This window comes from Pelodiscus sinensis, chromosome 1 (genome assembly GCF_049634645.1).
Source record: "Pelodiscus sinensis isolate JC-2024 chromosome 1, ASM4963464v1, whole genome shotgun sequence".
Lineage (NCBI taxonomy): Eukaryota > Metazoa > Chordata > Testudines > Trionychidae > Pelodiscus > Pelodiscus sinensis.
This window is the reverse complement of record NC_134711.1, coordinates 45,015,298-45,036,895: the sequence shown is the minus strand read 5'-3', so window position 1 is coordinate 45,036,895 and position 21,598 is coordinate 45,015,298. Positions and strand designations below refer to the sequence as shown.

Sequence of the window (21,598 nt, the reverse complement as noted above, 5' to 3'; positions counted from 1 at the left end):
GTTTTCAGTTTTACTGCAAGTTAACTTGTGGCATATCTTATCATAATACAATAATGTACATTGTTGAGTTTTGGATTTCACAAAAGCAGTTGGTAAGATAAAAATTTCTGAGATGATGCCCCTAAAAGATTGTCCAGGCCAAAGACTGCAGTGAATCTAGGCATTTTGAGGAAACAAGCTAAAATATTTCATAGTGGGATACAGAATTGATTTAACTCCAAGAGGGAAAAGAAGCACCCCAGAACACAAATGGAAGGCAATTCAGTTGCCCTTGAATTCCAGTTTGATGCAAAAAATTTTACAGTCTGTAGGGCAAATTCTTATCCCATTTGGACCAAGACTCACAGTGCTCCGAGAGCAGATGGTGATGCCAGAAGTATTTTACTAAATACACAGAATTCGAGATATGTAGCTTTCTTACCATCTTTCAGACAAGGGAAGAAGTAAATGAAAGTGGTCTCAAAGCCATGGTTACAACTGCTCTGGAGATCTTTATTATTTTTCTCCTGGTGTAGTGCACTGTGTGAGAAATCTGCTTCTTGTAACTAAGGAACCCTGACTGCTTTTGGAAACATCTTCCCTCGGCATTACTGATGACGCACATCACAACTGAATAAAAGAGCTGCTTTCATTTTAGACTGTTAAGTCAGAACGTTTTGGTCAAAACACCAAATTTCATTATGTCTTACAAGCAAATAACTCTACCTCTCATGTTCTGACAGTGTTCAGTCTGACGTAGAAATGTACGATCTTTCACGTCTTCCAACTCTTTGTTTTGGATACTTTTATATCCAGGACTCTCATTGCTTCAGTTCACATTTTCTGTTCAGTTTCAGAATCAAAAGACAGAAAAGGATGGGGTGCTGTAAAAAACTGCCAGCAGCACCAATTTCTGTTATACAGCTTTCTGCTTTGATTTTTATCTCCTACAGGTTGGACTGAAGTCTGTAATAGAGCATTTTCCAGGCCAGCTTGATTTTGTTCTTCTAGATGGTGGCTGTGTCCTCAGCCATGGGCACAAACAATTGATGTGTCTTGCCAGATCAGTTCTCAGTAAAGCTAAAATTCTGCTGCTTGATGAACCAAGTGCTCATCTTGATCCTATGTAAGTTTTCCTGATTCTTTACTATATTCCAGTGTGAGATTGGGAAGCCAATGAGGCAAGCAGGACAGAGAAAGTTATTTTGTCACAGTTTTAGTCATTTTTAGGGTACATTCCTGAAAGGATGATATGTAAATTATACTGTCCCCGTAGCTACCCTGGGAGGCATTGTGCATTACAGGCTGTCCTGCCCATGCTTTCTTTTTGCTCCAGGAAGATTAATAATTTACAGGTGACCTGTATCAGTGGTAAATTACAACCCCTGCATTGAGCTCAGCTACTCTTCCAGGGTGTGTATGGTAGACAGCAAGTATCATCCCTACTTTTCTCTGCTCAGCTGTTCCAAGCAGAAAGTAAGTAGGCAAGTATCCTCACTTACTGCTGCACATTCAGAAGGTCTGGGTACTCCGCAAAGTTTTTACACCACCCTCGTGTTGGTGTACAATTCAAATCACAATTAACCACTTAATAAAGTATTTACAGCTTACTTCAAAGGGTACTAACACCACATCTGGGATATAGGTACATTATACGTGTGGGGAAACTAACACAGAAGGCCAAATTCATCCTAATATAGGAGTATAACTCCATTAACTATATGAGGTCTCAATTTGACCCAAAGAGTTAAGCAAATTGACTGAGTCCACAAAGCAAGTCAGTATCACAACTAGGTTTAGAAACCCAGGAATTCTGGCTGCTAGCCCTATGCTCAATACGCAAGACCACATTACTGTTGATTACTAATTATTATTTCCAGCACAGTAGCAACTAGAGGGCAAGGCCTCATTAAGCTAGTTAATGTACAAACACATAACACAGACAATCCCTGCCCCAAAGCATTTACAATATAAGTGGAAGGCTACAGTGATCTAGCAAACGGATGGGAGGGAACACAAGGAAACGATGAGACAACTGCCTGGAATGAACTCCCATTTTAGCATTTTATAACTCACCAATAAAAACAGGTGATCTTTTGGCTGAAACTTAAAACAATATTGCTTCCAGAGCAAAATCTACAATATTTGGTTAAAAATTCACTGAGGCTAGAGCAAGGGATTAAAAAAAGGAGAGAGAATTCCTATAGTGAATTCATTCACTATATCACCACTTGACTATTGTAAGCTGTGTCTACATTGGCATGATCTTGCACAAATACTCTTTAACGCAAGAGTTCTTGCATTAAAGTATTTGCGCAAGACAGCATCTACACTGGCATGTACTTTTGCGCAAGAGATGTGCAAGAAAGCTTCAATGGCCATTTTAGCCATCGGGCTTTCTTGCACAAGAAATTCATGTTGCCTGTCTACACTGGCCTCTTGCAAAAGAACAGTTGCGCAAGAGGGTTTATTCCTGAGTGGGAGCATCATAGTTCTTGCACAAGAAACACTGATTTCACACATTAGAACGTCAGTGTTCTTGCGCAAGAACTCCCCGCCAGTGTAGACAGGCAGCATGTTTTGCGCAAAAGCGGCTGCTTTGGCGCAAGATCGCACCAATGTAGACACAGCCTAACAGTGTCTTTTACTGGTTTGAAATAAAATTATTTTCCGCCTATAAAAAAACAGTGACTGTACATAAAAAATACATCTTTTTTGTTTCTTATTACATTGTAAATCTCTTTCTCTTATAATAGCAGCTAGGGCTGTCAAGTGATTTAAAAAATTAATCATGATTAATCGCACCGTTAAACAATAATAAGACTCCAGCTGACCCTGGGCTCCAAGTTGGGCTGCCCCTTTGAAACACCTCTGCAGTGATTCAGAGGGGCAGCATCGTGGGAGCCCGGGATCAACTGTGGGGTGCTGCCCCTTTAAAACACCATGGTTTCAAAGGGACACCACTGCAGGGAGCCCGGGGTCAGTTGGGGACTCCAGCTGATTCTGGGCTCCCACTGTGCTGCCCCTTTGAAATGCCCTAGTGGCGTGATTAATCACTGCAGAAACGCTTGTGATTAATGCATTTAAAAAATTAACGCATTAATTGTGCTCTGCGTTAATCACAGGCATTAATGCACATTGACAGCCCTAATAGCAACCATTTTTGGATGCAATTCTCAGGAACTGCACACCTGAGACAGCACTTGGTAGAGATATTAATGCCTTAGACATTGTACACTGGTGCATGAGAAAAACTGCAGGCCAAAGATTACACATTGATGCCTTTTCAAGGTCCAGAGACTTAAAAAGTCAGTAATTGTCAGTGTGTGTGAGTACAAAACATGGTTAGCACTAATTCCATCTCTCATTATTTTAATAGCTTGATGACCCAAGTGAGCGTTTGGTGGTGGCCCAACTGCAAACCATCCCGCAGCATTGAGCAATGTTATCGTGCAGTTCTCAGAAACACCACTGAGGGTGTCTACCTTGCAGTTAGACACTGGCACATGACCTGTGCCAGTTGACTTGGGCTGAGGGGCTGTTTAATTGTGTTGTAGACATTCTGGCTAGGGCTGCAGCCAAGCTCTGGGATCCTCCCACAGGGTATGCTGCAATTAAATAGCCCTGAAGTCCAAGCTTCATGAGCCTGAGTCAGCTGGCATGAACCAGACATATGTTTCAAATTGCAGTGGGGAATACTCTGAGTGTGGCACTTCATATAGGTACACAACACACATTTATTTATACACTGAACTGAGAAAATCATGGGCCTAACTAAAAATTGCTGCTGTTTTGGACGGAAAATGAACTAGTTCAACTCATTTCTACTTAAGACAGAGAAATAGGGGAATTACCCCATAATAGTGATAATAATGGATAGCATATATACTAAAAGGGACATCATAAATTTCTACGCACATCTTAGAATTATAAAAATGTGTTAAAATTTAATTACAACTTAAAATTTATAATTAACTGTAGCAGGAATATAATTTTGTATCATTCTAAATCTTTACAAGGTGTAGCTCAGTATCAAAAGGCTAAAAATTTATAATCTTCTTAAAATGGGCCAATTTCTGTATAACATTGTACATGTCCAAATTATTTTCCTTTTCAGAGCTTTCCAGGTGATTAGAAAAACTCTCAAGCATGCATTTGCAAACTGTACAGTAATACTCTCAGAACACAGACTAGAAGCAATGTTGGAATGTCAGCAATTTTTGGTGAGTGTTGTTTTTTTTAAACTGATGTCCTTATAATTAGCAGAGATGGACTTTGCACAATATTTTAAGTAACTCTTCTATCACTACATTAGTCACATCTGCTGTCCAGAGTTGGTTCAAATACCTGGTGCCTTCTTTATGCTAATTGTCTTGAAGTGCTTGAGAATTGTTATCATATTGTACATGGAATCATAGAACTGAAAGGGACCTCAAGAGATCAAGTCCAGTCCCCTCCCCTCACAGCAGGATTAAGCACCATCTAGCTCATCCCTGATAGATGTCTGTCCAGCCTGCTCTTAAATATCTCCAGTGATGGAGATTCCACAACCTCCCTAGGCAAGTTATTCCAGTGTTTCACCACCCTGACAGTTAGGAAGTTTTTCCTAATGTCCAACCTAAACCTCCCTTGCTGAAGTTTAAGCCCATTGCTTCTTGTCCTAGCCTCAGAGGCCAAGGATACAATTTTTCTCCCTCCTCCTTGTAACACCCTTTTCGATACTTAAAAGCTGCTATCATGTCCCCGCAGTCCTCTCTATTCTAAACTAAACAAGTCCAATTCCTTCAGTCTTCCCTCATAACTCATGTTTTCTAGACCTTTAATCATTTGTGTTGATCTTCTCTGAACCTTCTCCACATCTTTCTTGAAATGTGGTGCCCAGAATTAGACACAATACTCCAATGAGGTCTAATCAGTGGAGAGTAGAGCTGAAGTATTACTTCTCGTGTCTTGCATGGGTTATTGCATTCTAGAATCGTGTTTACTTTTTTGCAAGTGTCACAGTCCTGACTCATATTTAGCTTGTGGTCCACTATGACCCCTACTTCTCTTTCTGCAGTACTCCTTCCTAGACAGTCGCTTCCCATTCTGTATGTGTGAAACTGATTGTTCCTTCCTAAGCAGAGAACTTTGCCTTTGTCCTTAAGAAGCATACTCTGTATGCTATCCTCTAAATCATTGATGAGGATATTGAATAGAACTGGTCCCAAAATAGATCCCTGTGGAACCCCACTTGTTATGCCCTTCCAGCATGACTGTGAACCATTTTTAACTACTCTCTAAGAATTTTTATCCAGACAGTTATGCTCAGAGAGTAAGCTATTTTAATATTTCTTTTGCTAGCATATAACTCAGAATATTTTCCTCCATATACATTTGGTTAAGTGTATGGTTTTCTCTTTTAATTATAGCAATTGTATAGTTGCATTGCTATAGAATTGGGTAGCAAAAATGTAATCTAAAATGGAAGTGGATTAATGGGATCCTTTTGAAACACTGTTATACTTTATACTGAACTATATGCTCATGTAAAAGAAGGAGTTCTTTGCATAGAACATTGTGGAATCTGATTTATTAAGGTCCTGTCTAGTTATACATATTAATTCACAAACAAAAACCTTCTAACACATGGTTAAAATGTATTTCAGTGTTATCAGGTAACACCTGATTCTTTCCAAACATTTGAGAACTATTTAAATTTTTTAAAAATGAGACTATTTGGAAATGAAAAGATAAGGGATCCAGTCAGTTCCCCAACTACCACTACCATCTATCCAATATACATCATATACCTACTCATATCTTTGCCCGCTCATCTTGCCCTGTGCTGGAAATATACTCTAACAAGTCCACATGATCTGAATTGAAGAAGATGGGGTATTGGAGTGTGGAGAAAGAGTGGTTTTGATCCACACTGAAATATTAAGGCTCAAAGTTTTATAACTTGGTGTTTATAACCTATTAAAACTTGACATGGGTAAAATGTGGTGCTTTCCCCTATTCTTCTCCATGCTCCTGCTAACCCAAATACATTCCAGGATGTACCTGGGTGCAAAAGATGAAGCCTAAGCTCAGTGTAGATATGGTTATGTCAACAGAAGAATGCTTCCATTGACACAGCTAATTTTGTAGGGAGAGGTGGTGTTTCTACAGATGGAAACATTCCTTCCATTGGCATAGGCTATGCCTGCATTACAGGGTTATGCTGACATAATTACACTGACAAAGCTGTTCCAGTATAGCCTCTGAGGTGTACACAGCTTGAATTTGAGAAGGGAAAGCCCTCCCCCTGGGTTCCCTTCCTCTAGCCTTCTAGTGCTTTGTCTTATATTCCCCTGGTTAGCCCCTTCCTTGCTTATCTTCAAGTGGATTTATTGTATTATGAAGCTCTTTATAATATAACTCTTTGTAATTCCATCATGAATGCCACCTGGATTTTTTCAGTCCCCATCAAAATATCAGAAGTCATTTCTCAGTAATGCTGATAAAATAAAACATATTTGGGGATTTAGGTCTCACATTTTATAAGTGAGCTAAAAAGAGAAAAAAAAAAGAACAATTTTTCAAATTGAGTGCCAGGAATATTTCCCAAATATTTTTCTGAATTATAACGAAAATTAGTCATTTGACATTTCAGACTACATAGAATCAACTTTTTTTCTCTTTTCCCAATGTAAGTTCTTGAAGTTCTCCTTCTGTCAATCTGTGCCAGCTTGTTTGCTAATTTAGCAAACTGAATTCTAGCAACACTATTGATATAGGTCTAACTGATTAAATATGTTTAATTAGGTAATAGAAGAGAATAAAGTGAGGCAATACGAGTCAATCCAGAAGCTGCTGATTGAAAAGAATTCCTTCAGGCAGGCTATCAGCTACTCCGATCGCCTTAAGCTTTTCCCACTACACCGCAGGAATTCAAGCAAGCGCAAGTCAAGACCCAAAATCAGTGCCTTGCAGGAAGAGACAGAAGAAGAAGTGCAAGAGACCAGGCTGTAAGAATGGGTGGACATGCTTCCTCTTAACCGTTGGAGTGGGACATGGGGGAATACAAATTACCATACCTCAAAAACATGAGACGCATGACCAGTACCACTGAAATCGCAGGAACACGCACAGATTTAGACTTTCAGGAGGCATCAGATACAGCTCACTAAATGACATTTATGGAAGTGGCTGCCCTCCAATGGTCAATTGTATGTGAGGCATTGCATATCCTTGAAGATTTACCACTCGTTCTGGTAAGCCAGGCTTCCATGTAAAAGCTGCTTTATTCTGGAACAAAACTAGATCATGTGCAGAGGTAGGAGCTTTTTTAGATCAACTTAATCATTTCATAAAATTTTTAAAAATGTTGTTGACGTGTGTTTGGAAAGAGGGGAAGGTGGCAGAGGAGGAATGTTAAACCCAAGGTTAATGGAAAACACTAAAATGAAAAAAAGGTACAATGGTAGTTTTGCACCTGTGACCCACTCAGAATATTTCCTCCTACTCATTCTTCATGCACTTACTGTATCTCAACACTGCCGAAAAGGGAAATATCCTTTCACAACACCGCACAGCTCCAAGCATACAAGTGAGAATGAAGGAAAAAGAGGATGTTGGCTTTCAAGCTGCTCAACATATGTCCTCCCTCAGCAGTTAAACGATTATCATGGGAGTTAATATTTCCCTTTTGGAATCTAGGAGACTTGCAAAATCTTACTGGATGACTGCATGTTAATATGGGCAGTCCAATTGGAGTAAATGGCAGGACAGCCAGCTGCTGAAGAGTTATATTCTGTGTGGTTAGGTCAGACACCTTTAATGCTTTTTATCACAGTTTGTATAAATAACAAAAACTTTGAACTAGACTTAATAATGAAATCAGGTTTTATATGCATCTGTTTTGCTGTTTTCAGATGCAACTGAACTTTTCTCTAGAATATTTATTTTAATATTGTTGCAAACACTTATTACGAGGATGCTGTATTTTAAGAGTGATTAGGCACTATAAAGAAAAATATATTTGTATAAAGAGAATTTTTATATTTGAAACATATCCTTTTTATGCTACTAGTCCTTTTTTATTGCATGTTAGAGTAAAACTGAAAAAAAGACAGTAGCCCAGAGACATTTCTAGTAGCATCCAGAGTCATCTTTATTGGTGTGCATGGAAGCTGTCTAGAAAGACAAGTGTGTCAGGCTTCTATTTAAATAAATCTCTCTGAACTCAAACTGCTATGTAACAAATCATGGTAGTTGCAACAGAAATGTTCTGCTGCTGCTACTAAGTGAACACTGCCTACCAAACAAAATGCATTTAATTTTTTTATTCTATTTATTACCAAAGTAGACAACATTACATACATTATGTCAATAAAATTAAGGCTTTGTGTACAATTCCATTGTTTTGTTTTGTTTGTTAAAAAGACCATTCTATTATATATTTCCTTGTGGGCTTTATGGCTCATGGTTTCTAAGCTAAATGCAGCTGTATAAATGTCTCTAGAAACAGTGTTGATTTTTCTAAACCCTTTTAAACTGAGATGTTCTTTCTAGTAAGGTCACAAACAGCAATCCCTATATCACTGCTAAGGGAAGTTGCATGTACTTACAACAATTCAAAGTTCCTTACAAAAATGTGTAGTTTCCCCTGGGCACAAACTTATTTGTGAAATGTTCTTTTGGATCTGCTGACCGTTATTATGACTAGAGCAGGGTGAAATTTTTTGGCTAATTTTTTTTTCATCATTAAGAATGGTCATAGTGGTCAGACAAGAGTTGGGATATGGAATGGTTAACTGGGAAGCATCCCCTAGTCTGGGTGAGGATATGTCTACACTGCGGAGTTTTTTTGGAAAAATGGCCATTTTTCTGAAAAAAATTGAGTTACATCCACACAGCAATCACATTCTTTCGAAAAAAAGTTAAAAGACCAGAGGATTTTTTCTGGCAGCTATAAACCTCTTTCTATGAGGAAGAATGCTTTTTCTGAAAGAGCTCTTTCAGAAAAAGGCATGTGTAGACGAGGAAGAGGGTTTTCTTTTGAAAGAAGAGGCCGTCAGGAAATAACACAGGTGCCCTGGTGGCCACTCCATCCAAAGTAATCACAACTCTATAGTTCCTGTCTCCTGGCACCTCTTAAAGCTACAGGCACCCTGGACAAGCCTTGTGGCAGGAAGCCGGCCTGAGATCAGCACCCTGACCATGCAGCTGTCCCTGCCACAGGCCTTCTGACCCATGGCACAACTACAAGCCTCCCGAGACCTCCCTGGCTCTCGCAGGGAACACAACCGGGGCTCCCAGGACCCACCGAGGGGTTCCAAGTGGCGGGCACCCTTGTGATCTGGCACAGAGATCCTGCTCAGGAGACACTACAGGATCTCCGCTCCACTTGCCACAATATGAACATTTATGGCTGGATGGCCAAGTCCCTGGCAGAGCAGGGACACCTACTCCGGACCTTGAAACAGGTCCGGAGTAAGGTGAAGGAGCTCCGCCAGGGATAAATGAGGGCCAGAGAGCACAGGTCAGGCTCTGGGGCAGGACCCCACACCCGCCCCTACTTCACCGAGCTGCACCAGATCATGGAGGGTGAGGAAGCCCTTTCCCCATCCCTATTGTGGACTCTGGGCTCAAAATGCCCAGTATTGCCCGCCGGGAGGTCACAGAGGACGACAAGGATGAGGGACAGTGGCCACAGTGACGACATGGCCACAGTGACGCTGTCCTTGTAGCCAGTTGCTGTGAGCCAGGATGTGTCCCAGACATCGTCTGATGCTGGGGAGGGATCTTCAGGTAAGTGCTCTCAGTTTGTCACACACACAGGGCGGGGGAGGCGGGCGCAGGGCAGGAGGGGTGTGAGCGTCACTCAGCCTGCTCAGGTTGGACATCATGTTGCAGTCCGTGCATGTGGAATCACATGCAGCGTTATTGTGTGCCACGTGGACTCAACAGGCAGCCCCTCAGCCCACCCAGGCTCCCACTCTCAGGCTCAGGGGAGGCCACACACAAGTCTGGCCCCAGAGAGGGGATACCCTCCCACCACCAGACACCGCTAGAAGAAGGCTAGCCACAATGGTGCAGGCACAGGCCCCGACACCCCAAGGAGTGCCACACCCAGCACACGGGCATGCCTGCACATGCAAGGCATCACCCGCTCCCACCGACAGCGCCTCAAGGCGCAGGTGTGTGTACGGGCCCCAGAGAGGACCAGGCTGCTCCCAGCTCCTCTGCTGCCCAGGGGATCCCATTGTGGCCGGACACTTCCCTTGCCTGCTTGTCCATGGGGGAAGGAGGGAAGCAGCCAGCATGGTTCCCTGGGCACCTCAGAGCTCCTGTGACGCAGGGCCTGTTGTGCAGGCTATATATGGCCTTGCTCCTGGGACATCCCCCTCCTCTGGCTGAGGACTGTAAGTCGCTACTCACAGAGGAAGGCATGGCCTCAAGGACAGTGTCTGCATGGATCCGCCTCTCCCTCTTTTTATTCTCCTCAGGCAGACCAGTTGGGACTGAGGGGTAAGCCATGCCACCTGAGCCAGCTGCCTGACCCCGGGGGACCGAAAGTGCTCCAGGGTCCAGAAGGAGCTGATGAGGCAGCAGACCCTGGCACAGAAGGTCCAGGAGAATGCAGAGTGGCAGACTCGCATGTGGAACCAGCTCATGCGACAGGGCAATAACGTGTGCCATGATGCAGGAAATGTTGGCACACCCAGCTGCTCTCCCTGCTCCTGCCTACTACCCTCCTGCCCCCCAACTATGCCCATTCCCCCTCCCCGAGTGATGCCTCTGCTCCCTCTCCAAGCAATGCCCATGCTCGGTCCCTCTTCCCCCTCTCCTCCCCACTCCCTGTGGTCCCAGGACCCATCCAACCCCAAGTTCAACGAGGTCCCCGCACCCAAGATGGGAAATCCAGCTACCCACCACACCACTGTCAACTCTGAGGTCCCCTCTCGCTCCCCAGCTTTTTTAAATGAAAGATAAATAGACAGTTTGTTCTGTTAAAATACAAACAGGTGTCTTTATTCTGAAGTTAGGGAAGGGGTGAATGGAGGGTTTGTGGTGGGAAAGGGATATTGGAACAAGCCAGAATAAAGACCTTAGTGGGGAGGTCCTGGGGAGAGTTACTGGGTTCCGCAGCTGCCTGAAGTCCCTCCCTTCTCAGCCAGCCTCTGCCCCAAACCCCAGTAGGAAGGCCTCCCTCTTCCTCTCCACAATGTTGTGGAGGACACAACATGGCAACACCACCTCGGGGATGTTGTGCTCCCCCACATCGAGGTGAGTCAGGAGACACCTGAAACACACCTTGAGGTGCCCAAAGGTGCATTCCACCTACATCCTCACTCAGCTGAGGTGGGAGTTATACTGGTCCCTGCTGGGGTCCAGGTGGCCAGTATAGGGTTTCTTTATCCATGGCATGAGTGGTTAGGCTGAATCCCCCATGATGCACAGTGGCATCTGCACAGCCCCAACCACAAAGTCACGGCAGGGGAAGAATGAGCCCACCTCCAGCTTGCTGTAGAAGCTCAAGTTGCAAAAGACATGGGCATCGTGTGCCCTGCCCAAGCACCCACCAGAAATGTCCGTGAACTGTTCTTGGTGGTCGACCAGGGCCTGTAGCACTATTGAAAATAGCACTTGTGGTTGATAGATTGGGCTGCTCGATGTTCAGGTGCACAAATCCAGATGTAGGTCCCATCTGTGGCTCCACTGCAGTTTGGGAACCCCAGAGCAGCAAATCCAGCCACGATCGGGTCCATGTCTCCGAGGCGATGACCCTGCGTAGCAGGATGGAATTGATGGCCCTCAACCTGCAAAAGGAGACTGAAAAACCACACAAAACAGAGAATGAGAGGGCGTGCGTGAACCCTTGGGAGGTGCTTGCCCCTTCCCCCCAACATCCCAGGAGCCACTGTATATGGGGTCACCTCCACAGCAGCAGGGCTGTGTGAGGGTGGGAGGGCACAACCCCCCCAGGGATTGGGGCTTCCCCTTCTCCCTTAGGCTCCCTCCAATCCCCGCTTTTCCCAGGTTCTCCCTTTTCCAGGGTGTCGTGTTGTTGGAGGGCAGGGGCGAGCCAGGCACACAGCTCCAAAAAGGTGACCTTCCGCATACAACAGTTTTGGAGCCACTGCTGGTTGTCCCATCGCTCCATGACCAGCTAGTCCCACCAGTCCGAACTGGTGTCCGGCCTGCTAAAAAGCCTCTCGACTGTGGTGTTCAGTTGCACGGGTCTTGCACCCACACACAGGGAGAGGATCTCAAGAATGAGCTTGGAGTCAAGTTTGTGCAGGGGCAGAGAGGCAGCCTGCTCAAACTACTGCAGAAACTGCATCATGGCCATGTGGGGCAATCACATGCCATGGGGCAGCTCCAGCTCCATGGCACAAAGAAAAATGCTGTGGCGTCCAAAAAAGCTGGGCAACCAAAGCAGGCACTGAGAGAGCTTTGCTGTCCCTCGAAGAAGTAGCAAGTATGCAGGAGAAGCAGAGAAACGACTGTCCGGTGGGGAGAGAGGGGGGAAGGTCCCTTTAAGCACGTCTCTGCTAGGCTCTGGCACCAGCACTCGGAAGCAACTGGTGAACTGATTCTGGATGACCTTATATGCAAGATAGTGTCCACACTGATTGGACACTATCTTTCGAAAAAGCAAATCGCTTTTTCAATGCACTTTGGCAGTGTGGATGTGCTCTTTCAGAAGTTTTTCCGGAAGAGCTTCTTCCAAAAGAAGGCTGCAGCCTAGACATAGTCTCACTGTGCACTGTGTGAAGAAATACTTCCTTTTGTTTGTTTTAAATCTGTTACCTATTTATTTCATTTGGTGATGCCTATCTCTTGTGTTATGGCAGCAAGTAAATAATTTTTCCTTAATCTACTTTCTCCACACTGGCCATGATTTAATAGATCTCTATCATATCCCCTCTTAGTCTTCTCTTTTCTAAACTGACAATCCCAGTTTTATTAATCTGTCCTCATCTGGCAGCTGTTCGATCATTTTTGTTGCCTTTTCATTTTTGTCACCTAATCATTTTTGTTGCCTTTTCTGAACTTTTTCCAATGACCAGATATCTTTTTTGAGATGAGGTGACCATATCTGCATAAGGTATTCAAGATGTGTGTGCACCATGGATTTATACAGAGGCAATAAAATATTCTTTGTTATTCTCTATCCCTTTTGAAATTTTTCCTAATATTGTTTGTTTTTTTGACTGCTGCTGCACATTGAGTGGATGCTTTCAGAGAACTATCCACAGTGAGTCCAAGATCTTTTTCTTGAGTGGTAACAGCTAATTTAGTCCCCATCATTTAATACATGGAGTTGGGATTTTGTTTTCCAATCTGCATTACTTTGCATTTATCAGCAATAAAAAAATGTAGATACAAGTTGACCGAAACAATTCGTGAAAACAGTTGATTTCACTCATCTGTTTTGGTCAAACAAAAACAACAAATTCTGAAAAAATATAAACAATTTTGTTTTGAAAATGTTGAAATGAAAAAAAAAGTTTTTTCAGATTAAATTAATTTTTCAACTTTTTGATTTGCCAAAAAAATGTAACTTTCATTTTGTGTTGATCCAAAAGTTTTGGTACTGCAAAGGAACTAAAAAAGTCAGTTATTTGCACCACTTTTGATGTGACAATTTTGAATGCTTCTAAATGTACACCTCAGTGCCACCAGATGGTGCTGCAGAGCAACTGTACTTTGGTTTAAACAAAATGTAATGATTTCGGAAGGCTTCTGGTTCTTTTTATTATCTAAGAGATTTATCTGACATGTTAAGCTATAATTGTTTGAATTTGATTTCTGTCTTTAACACTTACATTAACTTGCAAATAAGTGAATTGGGGTATTTCTATGCTATTTGAGAATAGAAGAAACCAGCAAGAGAACTAGAAAGAGTATTTTAAGGGGATGGTAACAGCCAGTTGGTATCATTAACTGAACAGTTCTTCATTTACATTCAGAGTTTATAAATCATCCTTATCCTAAGTTTGAAGAACAGCAAACATGGACAGAATGAACAGAGAACACGGCTGACTGCTTAAGTGATAGTCAGTCAAACTAGAGAAACACATTTACAGATGTTGGTTCTGCTTACTGAGCCATGCTGCACCTCTCTCAGAGTTACTTCTGTAAGGGTGTGTCTTCATTCAGTCAGAAGTAAAAATCTTGGAGTGCTCCTGCCACTAAATCTGATGACAGCTCCCAGAGAGAAATATCTGAATCAGGTGTATAATTTAACAGTTAGAGATGCATCTTTTGACATTGGATTAGGAGAGATTTCCATTAGGACGGGGGGGGGGGGGGGGGGATAGTTACTTACCTTACAGCAACTGTGGTTCTTTGAGATATGTGGTTTTTTGTCCACATATATTCCATTCTTGATCACATGCACCCCCATGTGTTTGAGATCACATTCTGTTAGCTTGTTGGAGCCATGCATGCACACTAAGGATGTGTCTACACAGCACCCTAAACTCAAAATAAGATATGCAATTTGTGCTAACCATACTGTGTTTCTTGAATCTATTTCAATTTGGTGTGTCTACGCAGCTATTTTGAGCCCTTATCCCTTGTGTAATGAGGTTTACTGGGATGTCGAAATAGTATGCCCCTTATTTTGAAAAATATTTCGAAATAATGGGCGGCTTGTGCAGATGTGGGATAGGTATTTTGGGATACCTCCAGTATCCGAAAATAGCCATGCAGTGTAGACGTACGCTAAGTCTCCTCATTCTTTCATAACAAAGGCCTAAAGGGTGCAACAGGAACAAATTCTATTCATTTCCTTCACTATGGCAGAACTCAGATATTATAAGAGCCTATGGCATTGGGTAGGATCCCCATGTGGGTCGTGGAATCAACTTGGACAATGCTCCTTGACTTCAGCTACTGTAAGATAAGTATCCTTTCTTCTTTGAATGTTTATGCATATAGGGTACGTCTACACTACATGCCTCTGTCGGCAGAGGCATGTAGATTTGTTTATTCAGCAAAGGTAAATGAAGCCGCGATTTAAATGATCGCGGCTTCATTTACATTTACATGGCTGCCGCGCTGAGCCGACAAATAGCTGATCAGCTGTTTGTCGGCTCGCCGCTAGTCTGGACGTTCCCCCTGTCGACATCAAAGCCCTTTGTCGGCAGCTCCGGTAAACCTCATTCCACGAGGAATAACGGGGCTGCCGACAAAGGGCTTTGATGTCGACAGGGGGAACGTCCAGACTAGCGGCGAGCCGACAAACAGCTGATCAGCTGTTTGTCGGCTCAGCGCGGCAGCCATGTAAATGTAAATGAAGCCGCGATCATTTAAATCGCGGCTTCATTTACCTTTGCCTACAACCCTAATCTACATGCCTCTGTTGACAGAGGCATGTAGTGTAAACACAGCCATAGAGTCTACGCTTGGTGACTAACAAGCATCTCCCTGAAACAAGGGAGGATGAATGGAAACCACTTAGACAAAGACTGCAGCACAGCTCCACCAAAAGCTACATCAGATCTTGATCTTTATGCTATTTACTAAAAGTCTGGACTGAACCCCTAGTAACCATGTGCTCAGATTTAGACAAGTCCTTACAATAGTAGGAGGATACTTTTAAAGATGAATGGCAAAGTTGGGCATAACTTCCAACCTCTCCTGGAACAGATAAGCTCTTTTTGCTGTGGGATTTAATGCTACCCCTACAAGTCCTATACTCTGTAAAGGTATCATCTGTGATTTTTCTCTGTTGATTTTCCAACTGAGGTCAAAAAGAGTTGGAGAATGAAGAAAATCAAACTTTCTTCCTGTATCAGTAATTTCCTTTGGATACTTCAGTCATCTATTTATGGGTGAAATACTATTCCTTATCTCCATAGGTGATCAGCAACACTAGACATGCTCAGGAAGTTTATTTATTTGTGTAGGTCAGGAAATGTTGATTCATCAGAAATGTAGACATACCCTTGGAGCGAGAATAATGAGTCTGCTCTACAGCCCCAGCTGAGGGCCAACTGATCTTTACTCCAAGCTGTAGAAGCTCATGCACTAAGCTCCAGAGGTCCCAGGTTTGATTTCACCTGTCAGTGCTCTGCCAGCACTGTTTGCTTAATTATTACTTAAATAATTTCATGGGAAGGGATCAGTTTCAATGAACTTTCTATTTTAAAAACACTTAAGTTCCCAGTTTTCAAATGTCTTGTTCAAGATTTTCAGAATGAAAAATTCTATTTTTTCCTATTCAGAATGACTTTCTGTTTAGAAATGTAAGTTAATGTATGCTTAAGAAAGGTCAAAATCAAAACGAAACCTTCTGAAGTTATTGAAACCAAATTTTTTAATAACTTCAATCAGGTTTTATTTATGGGGGTGGGGGAAGGAGTGGAAATGGGGAGGAGGGTTTGTGAATTTTTTAAAGATTTCAACTTATTTTCCACCCTGAGGAATTGGAATGAAGTCAAAATCTCATATAGTCTCATGGAACATAAAAACTGTTTCTTGTCCTGCTCTAGCAACTACTGGTAGAACTTTGGCAGATATCCTGAGTGATGGGTTAAATCACAGAAATCCCTTGGGTGTTGTCTGTCCCCTGCTGTGCTGTTCATGCCACTGTTGCCCACCTACCTGCTTTCAGGGACTTCCCATCACTCTATCCTGCTGGGCCAGAAGCTCTGGTCTCCCTGAGAAAAGACATACGAGATTGGGTTACTGCCTTCCTGCAGAATAACACAGATGTTGAATCAGTTCAGCCCCAGGAGAGCTCAGCTATAAGGGCTCAGCAGCCAGGAAACCAACCCCCTAATGAGACCAAAACCCCAAACAAGTCCATCTTACCCTGTGTAAAAGTTTTACACAGAGAAAGCTGATAAGGAGGTCAGCCAAGCTTATCAATGAAAGAGAGAGGTGAACAGAAATTGCTTCCTCCCCCAGGTAACAGTTATGGGATGAGTTTTACTGGGGCAGTCGACAAAGGCTTTTGATGTCGACTGTGGAGCGTCCAGACTACCGCACTGTGCTGACAAACAGCTGATCGGCACAGTGCGGCAGCCATTTTGATGTAAATGAAGCGGCGATTATTTAAATCGCCGCTTCAATTTGCTACATCTACAAAGCTCATCTACATGGCTCCGTCAACTGAGCCATGTAGTGTAGACTTACCCTTGGAGAGAGAATAATGAGTCTGCTCTACAGCCCCAGCTGAGGGCCAACTGATCTTTACTCCAAGCTGTAGAAGCTCATGCACTAAGCTCCAGAGGTCCCAGGTTTGATTTCACCTGTCAGTGCTCCGCCAGCACTGTTTGCTTAATTATTACTTAAATCTTTTGGGTGGGGGGTGAGTGAGGAGGACTGGCTAGCCAGAAAGACAGAGGATCCCTGAAGAAAAGGAGGAAGCAGGGGACCATGGAGAGCTGCTAGAGGGAGGCAGAAGGAAGAAGGCCATGAAGGAGCTTACAGCAAACAGCCAGTCACTGACAGGAAGAGTCTTTCCAGACTGAAAATCAGAGCAAGCAGTCTCCTGATATCCTAAGTGTCAGCCCTGCCTAGACCACTTTTGACAGCTACTCTGCAAACTTCAGTCTCTGGGAGCATGTCTACACTAGGAAATTATTTAAAAATAATTCCCGATTTTACAAAATCCAAATAGTATGTCCCCAAGGCTGGCTTCATTATTGTGGACACGCTACCCTGACTTAGAGCCCCAGGAAGCACTGAGGAGTAATTACTTTGAATGACTCTGGGGAGTAGTTATTTCAAAATGGCAGCAGGGGAGCATCCACACTAGTGCTATTTCGAAATAAGCATTATGCCCTGAGGAAAGCAGGTGTACAGATTTCAAAATAACCAGCCCCTTGCTTCAAAATAATGGGCTTGGTAGTGTGCGTGCTCCGCTTTTCATTTTGAAATAACTCCCTACTGTAGAGCAGGGCGGGCTGGCTCCTCCCTTCAATTCCTTTGCAAAGGCCAGCAGGAGGGCAGCTGTTGCCGGGTCATCAGGCTTCCAGCGAGTGGGTTTTCCTGCACAGCTCTGGGCCAAAGGGACCCTGGAAAGGGCAGGGGATATCCCCAACTGGGTTGCATCTCCCCCTTTCCCACACACTCAGGCTACATCTACACTGTGAGTTTTCTCAGCAAAAAACATGCTAATGAGGGACTCGTTTGCATGAGTCATGATCTCATTTGCATATTTCTGCAGATCATTTTTGTGCTAGGGTTTTTGCACAAAAACAAGCAGTGTGGATGTTTTCTTTTTGTGCAAAACTCCTTTTTCTTGCTAGATCCTTATGCCCCCCAAAAAGGTGGTTTACCAATTTTGCAGAAAAAGGGGTTTTGTGGAAATAGTTAATGTTTTGTATTCATGCTAGTGATTCCCATAGACAAAAGTGCTTATAATAGGTTCTAATTAGAATATGCAGATGATCTCTTAGCAGGTCTCAGACTGCAGCAATGGTGAAAGCTTGGGTCTCCATTATGACTTCCATCATTTTCAATCTTTTGCTCAGCTCCTCAAGGTCTAAGACTGCCCCGAGTCCTACAGATCTTCCTCTTACCATGAAACGAGGGGTTCTGCTCCCCAGTTAGCTCTAGGAAATGCAAGGTCTCTTTCAGGATGAATTGATACTTCTCTCTTGAAATGGGAATGAGATATGGAGAAGCCTGGAGCACTTGTGATGTGTGGTCTCCTGTGTCCCTCTATCTGAAGCAAATTGGATCTAGGTATCTGAGCAGTCAGATATCCTTCCCATTAGTCCCAGACAGATCACATTTCAGTCATAATGACTGGAGTAGAAGAAAGAGAGTTAGAGCCATTCCTCAACTGGCCTTCCCTCTGCTGTTCCAGGTCCTTGAAATAAGATAAGTCCTTCCTTTGGCATCTTATTTGTTGGTACAAACAAAAGGAACTTCAGTCCTTGTACATGGCCATGTAGTCCTCCTTAAAATTTGCTGAAGTTGGGAACAAACACTTTGACTTGCTGAGTATCAGTTATCACATTAATCAAGCTTCTTCCTGGACAGGATTCCACTTAAAAATTTTAAAGCAATGAGGATTTGCTTTGAATAAATAAATCTCTCCAGCTATACAGTCAAATCAAGCATAATCCCTTCTTTCCTCCCAGGTTACTTGGGAGCAGACAACCTTCACCAGTGCCTGATGTTTTTAATATTAAAGGAGATCCTGAGTGTCCCAGTGGAGATGTTGGATAGTTGGGGATTCCCTCCCTTCCCCTTTACTGCAGTCCCTTGCTTCTAAAGGAATATAAAATTGGTCCTGCCGGGAGGGCAGGGGACTGGACTGGACAACCTCTTAAGGTCCCTTTCAGCTCTATGATTCTATGATAAAATGGCAGTGCCTCTACCTGGCTGGCCCTGTACACACTTAATGGTATGCCTTGGGAACCTCCAGGAATAAAGTCATTCCAGTAATATTCTGGATCTAACTCCCAAACAACAATTATAAATAATATGCACCTAATTGATTAAATTAGAATTAGCACATCTTTACTTTACCACCTAAAGAAACAGGGTTGAACAAACTAAAACTGAATAAAAACAATTAAGATACATAGAAATAAACGAAATTTGTCTTACTGGCATTTACATTGCCAATATTTATCCCACCTCAGTGTGTACTCCTCTGGATCTCAGAGTCCCAGACACTTGCTTGACTGGGCGAGCTTGAAGATTTGCAGCTGGAGCGGAGACAGCTCTGGGTAGGTTCTGTGTGTGTCAGTCCAGGCAGGCAACAACTGCAAAATCCCTCTGACACTGGAGCAGGCCCCACCAAATGCCATCAACTCTGGTTCACTGGCCAGATCACTCTGCCTCTCTTTGGGCCAAGACACAGTCTGTCTTCTGTGCTCCGTCCAAGGCAGCACTCTCCCAAACACCCACAGTTACTTCTATGCAGGCTCTTCCTAGTCAGAGGCACAGCCAGAGTCTCTCCCTTGCAGGGACAATCACCAACAGCCCCTGAAGCAACCTGCTAGATCCAAGCCCCAGCAGTCTCTAGCTACTAGCAGCAGCTCCTGGACTGGAAAAGGAACCACACCAGCAATCTGGCTCCTCTCTCCAAATTGGAGCCCATCAACTCTCCCCCTGCACTGCCTGGAAGAGAGCAATAGTTTCCTTCCTTTTTTCCCAAGGTATCATGGGAGTTGTAGTTTCTAGGGCTAGATTGCAGCACCAAAGATCTTCCCAGTAAAAGTCAGAGGCTCATATAGTCAAGGGAGTCTACATGAACATTGGCCAAGCTACTGCATTAGCCACTAGCACTCTTACCATCTCTCTGGCTGTATTACAGTGGTCATCATATTCTTCCTGAGGTTTTTCCGAACATGTATGGTGGAAACACTCTCCCCCTTTTCTCTGCCTTTTGATTATTATGATACAAAACTGAACATTTTTCATAGAAAAAGAAGCTGGTGCTCACAGAAGAGAAAGGAAAAGAAAAAGTTTTGGGCCTTTTTGGTTACATAGTGCTTTTTGGGGAGAGAGTGGTTGTCCTTGTTGAAGAACAGGCCTAATTTCTTCTCAGGTGTTCCTTTTTCTGGCTACTATGCTCCAGTTGGTGAGGAAGCAACTAAGTAACATCCCATATGGGGCTTTGGTACTCCTCCGAGGAAAAAGAGTTCAAAAGAATGCCAGGTTCCTTGACAACACCATTAAGTATTTACAATCACAGAATCATAGGGCTAGAAGAGACCTCAGGAGGTCATCGAGTCCAGCCCCCTGCCCAAAGCAGGACCAACCCTAATGAAATCATCCCAGCCAGGGCTTTGTCAAACCTCTAGGGATGGAGATTACACCACCTCCTGAGATAACCCATTCCAGTACTTCACCACCCCCCTAGTGAAATAGTTTTGTCCTAATATCCAATGCAGACGTCCCCCACTGTAACTTGAGATCACTGTTCCTTCTTCTGCCAACCATCACTACTGAGAACAGCCTCTCTTCATCCTCTTTGGAACCTCCCTTCAAAAATTTGAAGGCTGCTATCAACCCCCCCTCACTCTTCTCTTCTGCAGACTAAATAAGTCTAAATCCCTCAGCCTCTCCTTGAAGGTCAAGTGCTCCAGCCCCCTAATCATTTTGGTTGCCCTCCTCTGGATCCTCTCCAATGCATCCACATTCTTTCTGTAGAGGGTGGGGGGAGGGCTGGGTAGAATTGAACACAGTATTCCAGCTGTGGCCTCACTAGTGCCGAATAAAAGGGAATAATCACTTCTCTAGATCTGCTGGCATTGCTCCTCCTAATGCACCCTAATATTCCATTCACCTCGTTGGCTACAGGGGCACACACCACACTCTGATCACCCTCTTATTGCTAACATGCCTGTAGAAACCTCTTGTTACCCTTCACATCTCTTGCTAGCTGCAATTCCAATTGCACTTTCACCTTCCTGATTACTGCCCTACATTCTCAAGCAATATATTTATACTCCTCCCTAGTCATCTGTCCAAGTTTCCACTTCTTATAAGTTTCCTTTTTGTGTTTAAGCTCACCAAGGATTTCCCGAGTAATTCAATCTGGTCATCTACTATATTAGCTTTTCTTACTGTGCATCTGGATGGTTTCTTCCTGTGTCTTTAATAAGGCTTCTTTACAATACTGCCAGCTCTCCTGGACTCCTTTCCCCTTCATGTAAGCATCCCAGGG

General features: G+C 43.5%; 1 protein-coding gene across 1 annotated transcript in view; it reads left to right on the top strand.

Annotated features, from left to right (window-relative positions):
• The window catches only part of CFTR (CF transmembrane conductance regulator), a 144,108-nt gene extending 135,750 nt beyond the window's left edge, over nucleotides 1–8,358 (top strand). The window contains exons 25-27 of the mRNA XM_075929158.1: nucleotides 933–1,105; nucleotides 4,097–4,202; nucleotides 6,769–8,358. Of these exons, the coding sequence (XP_075785273.1) occupies nucleotides 933–1,105; nucleotides 4,097–4,202; nucleotides 6,769–6,975 (486 nt within the window). The 3' untranslated portion in view covers nucleotides 6,976–8,358. The remainder of the gene's footprint in view (nucleotides 1–932; nucleotides 1,106–4,096; nucleotides 4,203–6,768) is intronic.
• The last annotated feature ends 13,240 nt before the right edge of the window (nucleotides 8,359–21,598 follow it).